This window comes from Chlorocebus sabaeus, chromosome 29 (genome assembly GCF_047675955.1).
Source record: "Chlorocebus sabaeus isolate Y175 chromosome 29, mChlSab1.0.hap1, whole genome shotgun sequence".
NCBI classification, from domain to species: Eukaryota; Metazoa; Chordata; class Mammalia; order Primates; family Cercopithecidae; genus Chlorocebus; species Chlorocebus sabaeus.
This window is the reverse complement of record NC_132932.1, coordinates 20,823,760-20,839,585: the sequence shown is the minus strand read 5'-3', so window position 1 is coordinate 20,839,585 and position 15,826 is coordinate 20,823,760. Positions and strand designations below refer to the sequence as shown.

The following is a 15,826-nucleotide window of genomic DNA, read 5'->3' as shown; positions in this document are numbered from 1 at the left end:
TCAATCTGTGAAATGGAGGAAAGTGTATTCTGATAATGTGTGCTAGTTTGTAAGCTATTCATTTTGAATGTACCATTTAGAGACAAAAAACATTGATGTTATGCTTGTTACAAAAATTAATCTTCACTTTAAATATGAACAGGAGGGAATTTGTCCTTTTGAATCTTCCAAATGTTCTCTCATCCCTAGTTATATAAACAAGCTTCTGCGTTGTACTGTTTGCCACAGTTCTGCCTTAAATGCAGGTGATAAGGATTCATCTGGGTGCAGTGTGAGTGGTGGGGCAAGGACATTTCTTCCTCTGTGTTTTCCAAGTCTCACTTAGTTTCTCAGCCTGGTGGTTAGTGAAAATGGTAAGTTAGGAGGGTGTTTTCCCTGAGAGACCCTTGTGCAGTAGCAATCAGCATAACTCCCAGATAATGTAGGGTGGGCCCACTGCAGACTTGCTCTAGAGGAAGCAGGGAGAAATGTCCTGGGGGAAATCTTCATTCTTATTTACTCATGATATTGTATAACCAAGTGAAAAAAAGATATGATCATCTTTGGGGGCAAGAATTCTCCCCTCAAAGAGAAATTTGGGTGGAGAGGTGGAAGACAGGTTTAGGAAAAACTACAGTAAGAACAACCTGTGTAGAATTCCCAATTCTGTGTATCTGATGTTGGTTAATAGGTCGCCCACCATAATCTTTTGATGATTCAGTTCCCACCCACCTTCAGAGTGTTTGATAGCTTTTCATAAAAATTTTTGCTTAGCTACATTAGTGTTTGTGTATTTTTTCAGCTATTATCACTGCTGAAAAGAAAATAACATATTTTAAAACTGCTAGTGATTTTTTTTTCCTTGGCAGAAGATTAGTATTTATTGATCCCAAGACTAGTAGTGGCAGGAGCTGAATTCCAAAAGGTTTTGTTGCCTCTCAAACCTTGTTTTTATTACAAGGTTGCAAGTCTCATTTTTCCACAACTGCATTTTCTCACAGTGGCCTGTTCTCCTTCCTTTCACATGCAGCTGAGAATTCCTGCGTCATGTGGGACTTTCGGTTTTTTAAGAGGTAGTCCAGAATAGTACAAAGAATGGTGATTTTGGAATCATAGGTATAGATTCGAAGAATACTGTGAGCAGGGCTTGCTGGGTGGATTCATGGGGTAGAAAAGTGGTCCTTAATTATTGTACTGATCTCAGAACTTAGAACATTTTACTTAGAGAATCTGACCATTTATAAAAGACACAGCTCTCTAGCAGGCTCATCATGCTTGAATACCTACTAGGCACATCGACTTTTTTGTAGATCTGAGGGAAGGTGTGTGACAGGTGTGTCTAGCATATAAATAAATAGAAAGCAGGACGTGAGACATTTTCTACCTTCCTTCTCTGTGGGTAGAAGCTACGCCTACAGACATCCTTCCAATTAAGTATGGTTAAACAGGATAACCAGTCAACATGGGGTCTATGAAATAACATTACAGCATAAAGAAAAGGGTAAAGTATCATAAGTATTCAGATGGAAGATTTTCCGAGTATGCTTTCTATAAGAAACAAAAAAATTTAGATGATATTTCCCATTTGTCCTTTAAAGAACTCAATAAAATCAGATTTGTTATTAAATTAGAAAAGGAGATGGCAGGGAGAAAAGTAGGTTTTGTGAGTATATCAGTCACTGTTCAAGTAGAGAAGCAGAACCACTAAGAGAAATAATATGTTAAGATTTATTATAAGGAATGGTGCCTTAGATTGTGAGGCCTGGCTAATAAGTCCAAAATTTGTAGGGCAGGATGGGGAAGGAAGATCATGGGCAAAGTCAGCCCACCAACATGGGCCAAAATATCATGTGAGGAAGGGGAGATTGTGGGTGAGATGGAGCTCCACAGGCACAGGCTAGTGCTGTCCTCCACAGGTGGGGTGGAATTCCTTCTCTCCAGGGGAAACCTAAGCCCTGCTTTTAAAGCCTTCCAGTTGATACAGTCAGGCCTACCCAAATAATCCAGGATAACCTCCCTTATTAGATCAACTGGTTAGGGGCTTTAATTACATCTGCAGCAAAGCTGTTGTTATGATGACAAGGATGGCAGGGGAGTGAGTTGGCAAAAATGATGCAGACATCCAGAATCCTAAAGCACAGTTAATTCACACTGGGGACAAAGGACCCAATTGATACTGTAGGAAAGGCCATTAGTGATCTAAAAAAACGAAGTTGAATAACTCAGAATACAGAGGAGTACTGATGTAGAGAAAAGAGAACAGAGATTGATCCTAAATTATTGAGCTCTACAGTCTAAACACGAAAGGAAGAAAGCAGTGATGGAAGCTTTCATGCTCTTAAAACAACACAGACTAAAGGAAACTACATTCATATATTCATTTGTTTATCCCTTTGCACCTTGGCCTCTTCTACAAACCTAATTCACGTGACCCCTGAATCAAAAATGTGTGAGGAATTAATGGGAGAATACCTAAAACTGAAGGTATATGCATGCAGTGGACTACTCAGCAATGAAAGGAAATGTACTACTGCTATGTGCAGCAATGTAGATGAGTCTCAAACATGCTCATCAAAGAAGCCTTACACAAGAGTATACTATGATTTCATCTATATGGAGTTGTAGGACAGGCAAAACTAACGTAGGTGAAAATTTCAGAACAGTGGTTAACTCTAGGAATAAGGAGGAGAGGATTAACTGGAAAGTGGCACAAAAGAACTTTTTAAGATGTTGGTAATTTTCTTTATGTTGATACAGGTTTGGGTTCACATGTATATGCATTTGTCACAATCAAATGGATATACTGTACCATTTGTATTTCATTGTATATGTATAAATCACCTAAAATTGTAACTACATATTGAATGCTGGTTAATTATATGCATGCTGAAGTATTTTGGGGTGAAGTGGACTGATATCTTCAGCTTATTTTGAAATGCATAAAAATAAGGTGAGTGGGCCGGGCGCGGTGGCTCACGCCTGTAATCCCAGCACTTTGGGAGGCCGAGGCGGGCGGATCACAAGGTCAGGAGATCGAGACCATGGTGAAACCCCGTCTCTACTAAAAAATAGAAAAAAATTAGCCGGGCGCAGTGGTGGGCGCCTGTAGTCCCAGCTACTCGGGAGGCTGAGGTAGGAGAATGGCGTGAACCCGGGAGGCGGAGCTTGCAGTGAGCCGAGATTGCGCCACTGCACTCCAGCCTGGGCGACAGAGCGAGACTCCGTCTCAAAAAAAAAAAAAAAAAAAAAAAAAAAAAAAAAAAAAAAAATAAGGTGAGTGGATGGGGAAATAGAAGGAAGAATGGTTGGATATATATAATAAAGCAAATATAGAAAAACATTAATTGTAGGATCTAGGTTGTTGAGTGAGTGTCTGGTTATTTGCTGTGTAATTCTTTGAACTATGTGTACGTTGGAAAAGTTAATAAAATGTTTGAGGAAAACATAAAAAGGTGCTTTTTAAACCACATTAGCTTAGCTTGCTTGTATGATTGCTTGATTTTGTCTTTGTGGTTTTATTTCCTAACAAAAAGAAACAGGGTGGAGTAATGGAAAAGGTTTTTTTTTTTCTTTTTTTCAAGACAGAAGAACTTTCCATTTTAAATCTTGATTCTGACTCTGGGCAAGTTATTAATTCTATGAATCTGCCTTCATTTGCACAGTGAAGATAACCAGGTCTCATAGGGTTACTGTGAAGATAGAATGGAAAAAGTTGACATAAACTGCCTAGTCCAGTGCATGGTGCATAGCAGGTCCTCACTACATTGTTTTCTCCTAATCAGTTATCCTCAGAAAGGGTCTACACAAAAGCAGATGTGGTACCAGTTGCTAAGACTTCAAGAAATTGGGAGAGGATGTAGTGCAGAGGTCAGGGCATCAGCTTCTGAGCAGGCGCGTGGCCGTAGTATTGGGATTTCTACTCAAATGCTGAGCTGACTCAGAACAAATAACAAATCACAAGAGTGGTTGTGGGAGGATGGTAAAGAAACAACTGATTCAAGGTTGGAAATAACTAGCCTCTAAAGAATCACGGATTTCCTAGTTAGTGCCTCATTAGCTCTTTTGTTTTTGATAAGGATGTCAGAACAACTGTAAGACACAAGTTAGATGGTGCTATTTGATCTTTTGTGAGGATTCTATTTGTACTTTTGTCTGGCCTTGCCACCTGCTCAGAGGTGTTGATTATTAAAATTTGTACCTGCACATGTAGTTGTTGCTTCTGGGGCATAATCTTTCCAGCCACGTGCCTCTGGTTAAACACCCTATACATCCTGAATTGGTCCGTGCATATACAGTTCTGTAGGGAAAATATACAATATGAAAAATTGTGCTTCCAAGGAAATTTAACTTGGAAATAGAGATACCAGACTAATACACAGATGACATTTGCAAACAGTATAATTCAGTGTAAAGTCACAGCTTCAAAAATCTGTCGATTCCTTTGTGATACTCATGTATAGAAGCATTTAAGGACTTCACAGTAAGGAGAAAACCACTGGGGTCCAAGAAGTCTGAGTGCTCAGTGAAGAAGTTTAGACCCGTGAGAAGCCATGAAGAATGAGAGATAATAGCTGAGGTGAGGCAGGCACAACTTCAGGGTGCCATTTCCAGCTCCCTGGAGTTGAGTGTAATACAGCCTTGTGGGGCCATATGTGGCATCCCTGCAAAGACCTTAGTTCCTGTCATCCTAGGTCGGGCACAGAGGACTGCTGAGGAAGAGAGTATTGCTAGTGAACCTTGAATGTAATTTGATGTCCCAAGAGGACAGTGAAGAGAGCAGGGAAACGGGAACTGGGATTTAATGAATATCTACTAAAGCCAGTCTAATACTAGCATTTCACCTACCTCTTCTCATTCGTTACAACTCTATGAGTGAGGTGTTGGTATCTCACTTTAGGGATGAAGAAAGTGAAGTTCAGAGATGTTACATGAATCGCGCTTGGTCACACAGATGGTAAATGCCAGATTCGAACCCAGATTTGTCTAACTACAAGCCCTTCCTCATTCCATCACTTTCAGAGTGACTCACTTTACTAAGAGGGAGCCTTTATTTCAAGTGAAATAAACATTTTCCTTTCTGCAGTTATTAATGGATTGTCTTAAAGTTAGTCTTCCTTATTGTGCCAGAAGATGCATTTCTTCCTCTCATTAAACAAATAAACAAAGCTGGCAGTGCCAGAAATTTGATTTGCCCTTATTGTGGAGGAATAAAAAGACCCATGTGTACTGAACAAGCAGAACCTGTTTTTAGTGTTTAACTAGCCAACTCCTGTCTGGGTGTTCTTTTAAAAAGTAATTATACCATTTATGATACACCCATTTAAGTCCCAACAGCTATTCCCCCTTGGACCTCATGTTGTGGGGCTGCATTTGCTTCTGTTATTATTATTTGAGTAAAAGAATGTGTGTGGGGGTCACCTTTATATGCCTGCCTGTGAAATTGGTTGAACAAACACTGTATACTAAGTTAGAATACAGAAATGGCCTGGTTCTCTTTTGCAGGGCTGTGTTCAGTTGAAGATTTTGTGTCCTATACTTTCTCAGTTTTTGTAGCTTTGTTTTGCCTTTAGTTGAGGGCTGATTCTATCTGGCCACAATAAAGCTGTTCACACTGTATATTGTGGCTTAACTTTACAGTCTTAGGCGCTTGGAGACAGTGGTGCTTACATAACTTGTCTTTATCTTTGTTTGCTTTTTGTTTTTATATTTTCCTCACTTATGTTCCTTTTCTCCCCCATTTGCAGATGCTGGCCCGCGAGAGACATTGATGCATTTTGCTGTGCGACTGGGACTGCTGAGGTTGACGTGGTTCCTGTTGCAGAAGCCAGGTGGCCGCGGAGCTCTCAGCATCCACAACCAGGAAGGGGCGACGCCTGTGAGCTTGGCCTTGGAGCGAGGCTATCACAAGCTGCACCAGCTTCTAACGGAGTAAGTGCTCCTTCTCCTTATTTCCCTCCTCTCATCCCCAGCCCCACCCCTGATTCATAGCAGTACCACCCACTTGGCATCTCAGTGTGTGTTTGCCACAAATTAAAACCTCAACTCTGTACCTTGCCTTCTGCTGGGGGTTTGTAAGCTTGCTCCTGCTAACCACTTCATTGTCTGAGAGAGAAACGTAAGTCATGTTACCATTTTCTCTCTCCTCTACCTTCCTGCCTTCTTCAATTCGTATCTCTTACATTTTACTATTTTACTCGAAAGTCAGAATGAGCCTTGTCTGTGGAGGTAGCATAACATTACCAATGTATACAGTTTATCCTGGTTTAGTACAAGAGGAAACAGATTTCTTATATATTTTTTTCTGGTATATCTTTAAGACTTGAAAGAGTTAATTGGAAACTAGTACTTCCATATAATAATTGCATACAGAAAATATGGTAAACTGTTAAGTTTTGGATTGAATGTAATTTCTGTGAATAAAATTTGAGAACAGTGGTTTCTTCATATGAATGGCAATAAAAAGCAACTGAATTGTCCTGGAAATGTGCAGTAGGAAATCCTGTCTGTCTTTGGGCTTGATTATTATATGTCCTGACTCTTTAAAGAGTTCTCTGGAGGAAGGTTGTTAATCAAAACATTTGAAGAGCGCTCTTTTTTTTCTTGTATAAATAAAGAAATAAATGCACTAGAGCAGCCAAAAGTTTTTATTGGAATGTTTATATAAAGAAGTTTCAAGAATAGTTTCTGTTGTTTAGTATATTTTTTATTAGTTTTGTAGTTGTCATCATTATCTTTTCCACCACATTATCTGAACAAGTATAAACCCCATTGAATCTATGTTCTTTAGCAATTGAGGGACCTGTGCAAATTGAGTCAGTATTAGCAAATTTTCAGATATTTTTCTCATGCCAGATTTAATTTGTGCTTTATGTTTTACCATTTTTAGCCGTGTATATAGTCTGGAAGGACCAAGAAGAGATCTCAGAATGTAATGCTACTTACGGTTATATAAACAGCTTTTTCTTGCTTCACTTGCCAAGCTTATAACTTTCCCCATCATGCTAGACGGTTCTTTGCAGAAAGCTTTCTGATGGGTGCTCCAGATACAGTGGTAGTAGGAGGGGCACTTATCTCAAGTGAGCTTTGGTTACCTGAGCTCTCCTAAGACAGTATTCCAGGGAGTGATACGTTCTACTCCTTCACACTCCCCATCTGGCCAATGATTGGGTTCATTCTACTGTTAGCCTTATGGCTTCAGGAAGAGAGGCCTTGTTTCAGAAGTTGAAACAGTTAACTCCACATAACTATTGTGAAGTTCAAATGCATTTCCTCTAAATTTGATTTTTTGCTGGGAAGCAGAGTTGGTTAAGGACTGCCATCCAAATGGGGAAATAAAGTGATTACAACAGCTTCATTATATCCTTGGACGGGATGTCACAAGACTGTTATTGCAGCACAGCTTTAAGGAAACTAGAGTGTGTTTGTTCTTAGACTTTTTTTTGCTTGCTTTAAAGTACTACTTCTGTTACATGTGGGAAAGCCACTTACCTCCTTTTGAAGGGAGACTGGTAAGGGAAAACCAACCTGAGATATCTCCAAGTAGAGGACCCTGATAGGAGAGGATGAGCACCTTGCTGCAGATCTAGTTCTTTACTTGAATTCTGGGATGTTACTGTTCTGAAGCTTAGGAAAAGTGCTGAGTCATAATTAGCAATTAAAAAATGGAAAGGGGGTGGTTGTCCTAAATCACACAGTCTGAGTGTGATTCTAGTAGAATTTCAGTTGTTAAAGGATCAAGAATGATCATCATTTTGTTATTGGTTTTCTTTTCTCCTTTCCTTCCCCTTTCTTTTGCTATATACATAACATAAAAATGGTTAAAATCGTAAATTTTAGGTACAGCATTCAGTGGCATTCAGTACACTCACAACACTCACAAAGTTATGTAACCATCACCACTCTTATTTCCAGAACTTTGTCGTCACCCAAACAGAACTTCCTTTCCCCCAGCCCCTGATAACCTCTGTTCTCCTTTCTGTCTCTAAGAATTTGCCCATTCTGGGTACCTCATATAAGTGGGATCATGCAATGTGTGTCTTTCTGTGCCTGTCTTTCACGTAGCGTAATGTCCTCAAGGTTCACCCGTGTTGTGACGTGTGTCAGAAAAATAATATATATTTCAAAATTGCTAAAAGAATATATTTTTTACCACAAAAACATAAGTAGCTGAGATGATGGATATGTTACTTAGCTTGATTTTATCTTTCTATAGTATATACGTAGATTAAAACATCACATTGTACCCCATAAATAAATTTATATAATTGTTATTTGTCTGTTACCAAACACACACACACACACACACACACACACACACACACACACACAGCCAAAAGTGGAAACAACCTAGATGTCCATCACAGATAAATGGACAAACAATGTGGTATATTCATATAACGGAATACTACAGCCTTAAAAAGAAAAGATCATCTTTAACAGATGAAACTGAGATCCAGAGAGACAAAGTGGTTGGATTGGGATAACAAGGTGGCAGGGCCGGAAATAGAAGTCAAAAGGCTGTCCAGAGCTCTTTCCTTCCACTCCTGGGATTCTTAAAAAGTGGCCCAACAATAGACTTCATGGGGTCTGTATCTCTTGAAATTATAAACGTTTATGCACATGTTTTTCTGAATAAAGCACTTCTTGGTGAGATTCATGAAGGGGTTTGTAGAAATTTAAGAATTGCCACAGTGTATGATGCTGTCTTTCTAATAGTTTATTAACTTTTGACTTTGTGTATCTTCTTCCCCATCCTGCTTTTTAAAAATGAAATTGTCCACATATAAGCCTGCCTCTTTTATTGCCTCTTTTCAGTTAGTATGAAATTGAAGTATGGCTGTGTACATTTTACATTTATTGAATAACTAGTTACATTCTACACTTTACTGAAAAGTCAAGCTTATTTAACCCCATTTATAGCCCTTCCAGAGTACATTTGTTGTTTTAATTCTTTGGTGCTTTACCTTGTTTTTTGCTTTTTAATTATTAAGTGGGGAGTGGGGAGCCAGAGTATTGTGCTGGTTAGGGCCCAAGTTCTTTTTGTGTTTCTTTGTTCAAGGCTATTTTGATTGCCAGTCTATTTTGATAAACCAAGTCTTACTTCTGTGAAAATTATGATTAGCCATTCTTGGACATGCGAGGATTTTCTAAGACCTATCCCTTTAGAAAACGCTTGAACTCTATATTAAATCCTACCAGATAGTAATAACTACTCAGGACATTTTTTACAGTTGCCCTTTTTTGTAACCCATGATTGTTAACTTTCACTTAATTCAGTGTTAGGGAAGGCAGAGCTTTTGTTGACTTGCTGTTTCGCTTTAGCTTATATTTAGATCTTACATTATGAATGTGAATGCATTTGTGATCTGAAAATTCATCTTAAATACATTGTATTTAAGTTTCGCCTTAAGTAAATGAAAGAATTCATGTAGGGAGCATAACTCAGTGATTGACATATATGTTATCTCTTATTTCCCTTTCTTTAATTTTCTGTCTTGCCTGAGAAATCTTAGCCCCAGAACAGTACCCAAAACATGTAGGCCTACTTCTCCTTTAGTTAGACAATCATCTCCTCTGATTTGAGGACCCCACCCATCGTCACCTAACTAGTTAGTGATGAAGAGAATAGGTAAAGACCCCAGTTTGCAGGCTCTTGGTTTCATGAATGCTAGGAAGCGACAATAACAGATGAGCGTGCCATTGTAGTTATCTAAGAAGAAAATATTAGAGGCAAATGTTATTGGATCTGGCTGATCTCTTACATGTCACAAAGTAGAAATCTTGGGATGTGGATCACCCGTGTTGGGGGTAAGAGGGAGCTTGAGAGTAAGAGGAGGCTCCAGGTAGTGACTAGGTGTGCAGACTTGGAAGTCAAACCTAGGTTTGCATTTTGACTCTGCCATTTGCAGCCTTTCCTCACTAAGCCTTGATTTCTTCATCTCATAAATAAAGGATAATACTGTCTACTTCCTGGATGATAACCCAGTCTCTAGTGTATGCAATATGAAAAATTAGGGCTTATTTGTCATACAGATTTTGGTTATTTTTGTGGAGCAAATAAAGGTGCTATAAATATTTCAGCTTGGAGAAAGATGGTAGTATAGTATGGTAGAGTTGCTTATGGATTAAAAGCTTAATTAAAATCTAAGCCTGCCTACTTAGTAATTAGTGTGACTTGGAAAATGTCGCCTATCCATAGGGTCTCATGTTCCCCCTCTCTTAAGGATAATACCTGTTCTGCCTACATCACAAGGTTATTTAAACTAAAAAAAGATTTGTGCAAATACTTTGTTAAACTCTAAGATACTCTGAACGTTTCTTACAATTATGTATTAATAATGATAATGACATCAGTAAAATTAGAGTTAATTGATCAATGAAACTCAAATTCCAGTTGATTGGTCTACCAGATACCTTGTTTTGTAATATTTCTTATAGTTCTCTGTGAATTAAAGTTAGTAGAGAGATTGGAGAATTGTGGTTAGACTGGCTGGTTTTGAATCCAGGGTCTACTTCTGTGAAACTGCATTATTTGTCTTGGGTAAATCACTTAACCTCTCCAAACCTCAGTGCATTTTTTTTTTTTTTTTTTTTTTTTTTTTTGGTCTCACAAGAAGAAGAGGACTATCTTCAATGGGTTGCTTTGAGAAGTAAATAAAAGAATTCATGTAGAGAGCATAATTCAGTGATTGACATAAATGTTACCCCCCATTTCCTTTTCTTTAATTTTCTTTTCCTTCTAATGCCTATGTCAGTTTTTCATACCTTAGGGAAATGTTACCAGAATCTTGTAGTATTTTAAGCATCATTTGAATATCCCTAGTTGATGTAAGTTGGAAATTATTCCCTAGTATAATAGATACTACTTTAAATAAAATCAGTTTGGCCCTCTGATACATGCTGTGATGTTGATGCCTGTTGATTAATGGAGCAAGGAATTCTAGATGGATAAAGAATCATTTACAATCCTTCCACCCTTATAAGAATAGTATTTCTTTTAAGAATTTCAGCTCTGGAGTGGTGCCATAAAAGTGTTGAAATATTTCAATTGCCATAAGAGCCAGTTTAAACATACTTGTCCTCATAAATGTCATCTTATTTTTAGTATCAGCTAAACAAATCTTCATTTATTGAATGCATATACTGCCCTAGAAACAGTTTATCTGTTTATGGTTCCTCATCTGTTTATGGTTACCAGTCTATGTGTTTTTTGAGGAAAACAAGGTTCTTATAATAACTATACATTTATATTACCCATTATATGACTTTTCAAGTATGGTTAATTACATTCAAGCTACCATTTTACATAGGGTAAGTATTGTCATCTCTGATTGATTGATTGATAGATTGAGATTGACTATCGCTGTCACCCAGGCTGGAGTGCAGTGGCATGATCCCGCCTCACTGCAGCCTCTGCCTCCCAGGTTCAAGCGATTCTCCTGCCTCAGCCTCCCGAGTAGCTGGGATTACAGGCGCACGCCACCACGCCCGGCTTATTTTTGAATTTTTAGTAGAGACGGGGTTTCACCATGTTGGCAAGGCTTGTCTCGAATTCCTGACCCCAGGTGATTCACCCACCTTGGCCTCCCAAAGTGCTGGGATTACAGACGTGAGCCACTGCACCTGGCCATCTCTGTTTTATAATTGAGGCCAGAGAGGTAAAGTGACTTGCCCAAGGTCTCGGTTCACAAGATTGCAAAGTAACGGAACCTGAAGTCCACCGATCTATCCAGATTGAGAGAACACATGTGAATGATGAACACAGACCCAACCTGACAAGCACTAGTTACTCAGTCATGATTTACTGTAGTAGGCACTGTTGGCCCCTCTCAAAGGGTTTGTGCCTGTAAGTTCTCAAGTCCTTCTTACAAGACACTTACACTTGAAACCTAGGTGTAGGGTTAGGTGGTAGAGTAACTGCTCAAGAATACATATTTCACAATGTTCTGCCAACATAGTAATTTTGCCCTTTTAGATTCAAGTACTTGACAAGTTGAGTCCTCAGTAGCCCATCTGGTGCAAAACAAGTTTGGAGACTTTGCTTTTACATAGTAAAGCAAAAGATGAAACAAATATACAGACTTATCTTAAAAATAATAACCAGAGAGGCAGAATTTGGGATAACTTGACATCTGGCCAAAGTCCCATTCATCAGTCTGTCCATCCCTTCGTATCTGACCTCCTTTGTCACTGTGTGATCTAGGTCTTTGTGTCTTGGTAAAGATAAGGTTGTAGAACTGAATGGAAACTAGAGAATGGGGGAAGACACTAACATTTATTGAATATTGAATATCTGCTTTGTGTTATGCACAGTACTACCTTGGTGCTTTACGTGCGTTTTCATTTAAAACCTCTCAGCAAACCTCAGGTAGGCTAAAGCAGCTTGTCCAAGGCCCATATAGTTAGTCGCTATTTTCACAGCCTGTCTTTAGGTTGTATTCGGATTTATTCATAGAATTATTTGAGGAGGCATGTTTGGTAGCTTTCTCAGGCTTTTAACCTAATTAGTTTATGATGATTAATAACTCTGGTTCTCAGTGCATTTTTTTTCCCCTCAGTTTTCAGCTGGGCGACTTCAAGAATTTTGACATTTTACATTTTTTAAACCATTTAACTAGTAATCTCAGGATTGCGTATCTGGCAACATGCTAGAAAATTGTGAAATGTACTTCCTGAAGATAATATTGTACTTATAGAGCAATTTATTATATTCGTTGCTAGGTGTTTTGTGTAAATTCTCATGTATTTATCCTCTCCCCAACCCTTTGAAGGTGGGCATTTTATCTCCATTGCACAAGGAAATATAATAGCCACAGCTGGTAAGTGATGGAAGAATAATTTGAACCAGATTGTAACTCCAAGTCCCATGAACTTTTACACTCCCTTGGGCTTTCTGAGAAGATGAATAGGAATTGAAAGTTGGTTGGAATCACAAAGCCATTCCAAGTATCTTGTGTTTCCATACACTTCTTTTCTCTCCCTGCAGAATGACACATATATACTGAGCAAGGTATGTGTTTGTTCTTGGTCACCATATAACATTTAGACTTCAGAGTGGTCAGAGTTGTGAAATAACACTACTTAATCTGTGGTAACAAATTATCTATGGCAACAGCATGTGATTTGTTTCTGACTTCACTCCAGGCCTACGTGGAAGAAAATACAGACCTGGAATATAGGGCTTGATAATCATGTGTGAGAAAATGAAGGATCTGGCCGGGCGCGGTGGCTCACGCCTGTAATCACAGCACTTTGGGAGGCCGAGGCGGGTGGATCACAAGGTCAGGAGATCGAGACCATGGTGAAACCCCGTCTCTACTAAAAAATAGAAAAAAAAATTAGCCGGGCGCAGTGGCGGGCACCTGTAGTCCCAGCTACTGGGGAGGCTGAGGTAGGAGAATGGCGTGAACCTGGGAGGCGGAGCTTGCAGTGAGCTGAGATTGCGCCACTGCACTCCAGCCTGGGCGACAGAGCGAGACTCCGTCTCAAAATTTAAAAAAAAAAAAAAAAAAAAAAAAAAAGAAAATGAAGGATCAGTTGATGGCACCTTCTACTCTTTAAAAACTACATATGATTTTTACTTGCTCAATTCTAAAGTTTTCTTAAAGGCATACCAATAGAAAGCATGACTTCAGCATTTTACCTGCGTTTATTATTGGCAGAAATAGAAGTGATTGGGGAAACAAGGGAAGTGATTAGAGAAACAAGAAAAAAACTAGGTGTGTTGAACAAACAGTTTCGCTAAAATCAATATTTGGCTGAAGCAGAATATCACCAGCAAAGAATGAACTTACGTGATACAAGAATAAATATGAGGTAGTAAAAAATACAACCAATCCTATACGTTTATTAATATTTACCTGTTCTGTTTTGAAAGTTTAACCTTATAGTAGGAGAACAGTTTCTCAGCATTACCAGCTTCTAGATTGTTCTTGATTCATTAAACAGCATATGCAACTTCTCCTAGCACATCAGTAATGTATCTATCTAGTAGAACTACAGACAGTTGTAATTCAGGGAAATTTTTCAGTAAAATGTTCTAGAAGGAATTTTGTGTTAGGATTCTGGATTTAATAAATCACAAAAATCTTTTAGCTGCTGAAGTTGGTTATTGTGTAATAATCATTTTGACAAGGTTTTGTTTGAATCTTTAGTGTCCATAGACATAAATAAGGAGCAGTATTCTTAAGTATTCTTACTAAAGCCTATTTTGTTTCATTAATGAAAACAAAATGTATTTGGGGTACCTAATATTTTTCCTAACACTTTTAAAAAATACATTTATATCTGGATTGAGGATGATTTATCATAGTTTTTTGGCTTTTTTTTTTTTTTTTTTTTTTGACAGAGTCTCGTTCTGTCGCCCAGGTTGAAGTGCAGTGGTGCAATCTCAGCTCACTGCAACCTCCGCCTCCCAGGTTCAAGTGATTCTCCTGCCTCAGCCTCCTGAGTAGCTGGAGCTACAGGCGTGTGCCACCATGCCCAGCTAATTTTTTTGTGTGTTTTTTCACCGTGTTAGCCAGGATGGAGTTATCATAGTTTTTATACATTATTTTGGCCATTTTTTCTTATAAAATTTGGAGATGGCAATGTTGACATTTTGCTCTTAATTTTATTTTTACGTGAATGATTTTCAAATTGAACTTACCCTCGAAAGACCATGGCCTAAATGGAATATCTGCAATCAAGTGATTCTTCTCCTGCCTCAGTCTCCCGAGTAGCTGGGATTACAGGCACTTGCCACCATGCCCAGACTATTTTTTGTATTTTTAGTAGAAACGGAGTTTCACCATATTAGCCAGGCTGGTCTTGAACTCCTGACCTCAGGTGATTCGCCTGTCTTGGCCTCCCAAAGTGCTGGGATTACAGGTGTGAGCCACTGTGCCTGGCCTAACATCTGTAATTCTTATACCATTTAAATTTCGATAAACATTTGTTGGCTTAATAAAGATAAAATGTTCTTCCTAAGGTTATCTAGCTGGTACACTGTCTCTTAATATTCATTTTAACTGTCAAACTATCCATTTGAAAACTCTTTAGTTGTTTTTGCATATGACATTAACAGTTTTTACAGTCACTGATTATTGTAGCATTTTATTCTTATAGTACATATTGTACACTTTCACTGGCCAATAGAATTTCTGCATAAAAAGCACATAAGGAGATTTATACTTTAAATCAGGGGCCCCCAACACCTGGGCTGCAGACTGGTACTGGTCCATGGACTGTTAGGACCCAGGTTGCACAACAAGAGGTGAGTGGCAGGTGGGCGATCGAGCATTACCACCTGAGCTCACTTCCTGTCCAGTCGGTGGTGGCATTAGATTCTCAAAGGAACGGGAACCCTATCGTGAACTGCATGTGTGAGGGATCTAGGTTGCATGCTCATAACGAGAATCTAATGCCTGATGATCTGAGGTGGAACAGTTTCATCCCAAAACCATTCCATCCTCCCCGCACCCCCATCTGTGGAAAAATTGCCTTTCATGAAACTGGTCCTTGGTTCCAAAAAGGCTGGGGACTACTGCTTTAAATTATGTAGAGAATGCTTACATAGTACTCCTTATTTTACTAGTATTTCTTGTATTGATGGTGCTGCCTCACTGATAATGGTGGTAACCCTGTAATCACTTAATCCTTGTTCAGTAGGTATCCATCTCTTTGGCCTTAAAAATGGCAAAGCTGAACTTGGGTGTGTCCCTATTGTTTAACATCTCTATAGGCCTCAGTTGCACAAAATAGAGAAAAATATGTACCTCATAGATCTGTTAGGATTAAAGAACGTGTTTATAACGTTCTTAGGAGTTTAGATATCTCTTTATTTGGAGAGCTAGGAAGGACAATTCAT

The 15,826-nt window shown here is 38.8% G+C and overlaps 1 protein-coding gene across 13 annotated transcripts in view; it reads left to right on the top strand.

Annotated features, from left to right (window-relative positions):
* AKAP13 (A-kinase anchoring protein 13) overlaps positions 1–15,826 on the top strand; it is a 353,478-nt gene that overhangs the window by 150,945 nt on the left and 186,707 nt on the right. For 12 of the 13 annotated variants that reach the window (XM_073013063.1, XM_073013062.1, XM_073013060.1 and 9 more), the window contains one exon: positions 5,724–5,907. In XM_073013063.1, the coding sequence (XP_072869164.1) occupies positions 5,724–5,907 (184 nt within the window). Of the gene's footprint in view, positions 1–5,723; positions 5,908–5,949; positions 6,095–15,826 lie in introns of those variants that run through there. The other variant, XM_073013064.1, reaches the window with a different exon arrangement.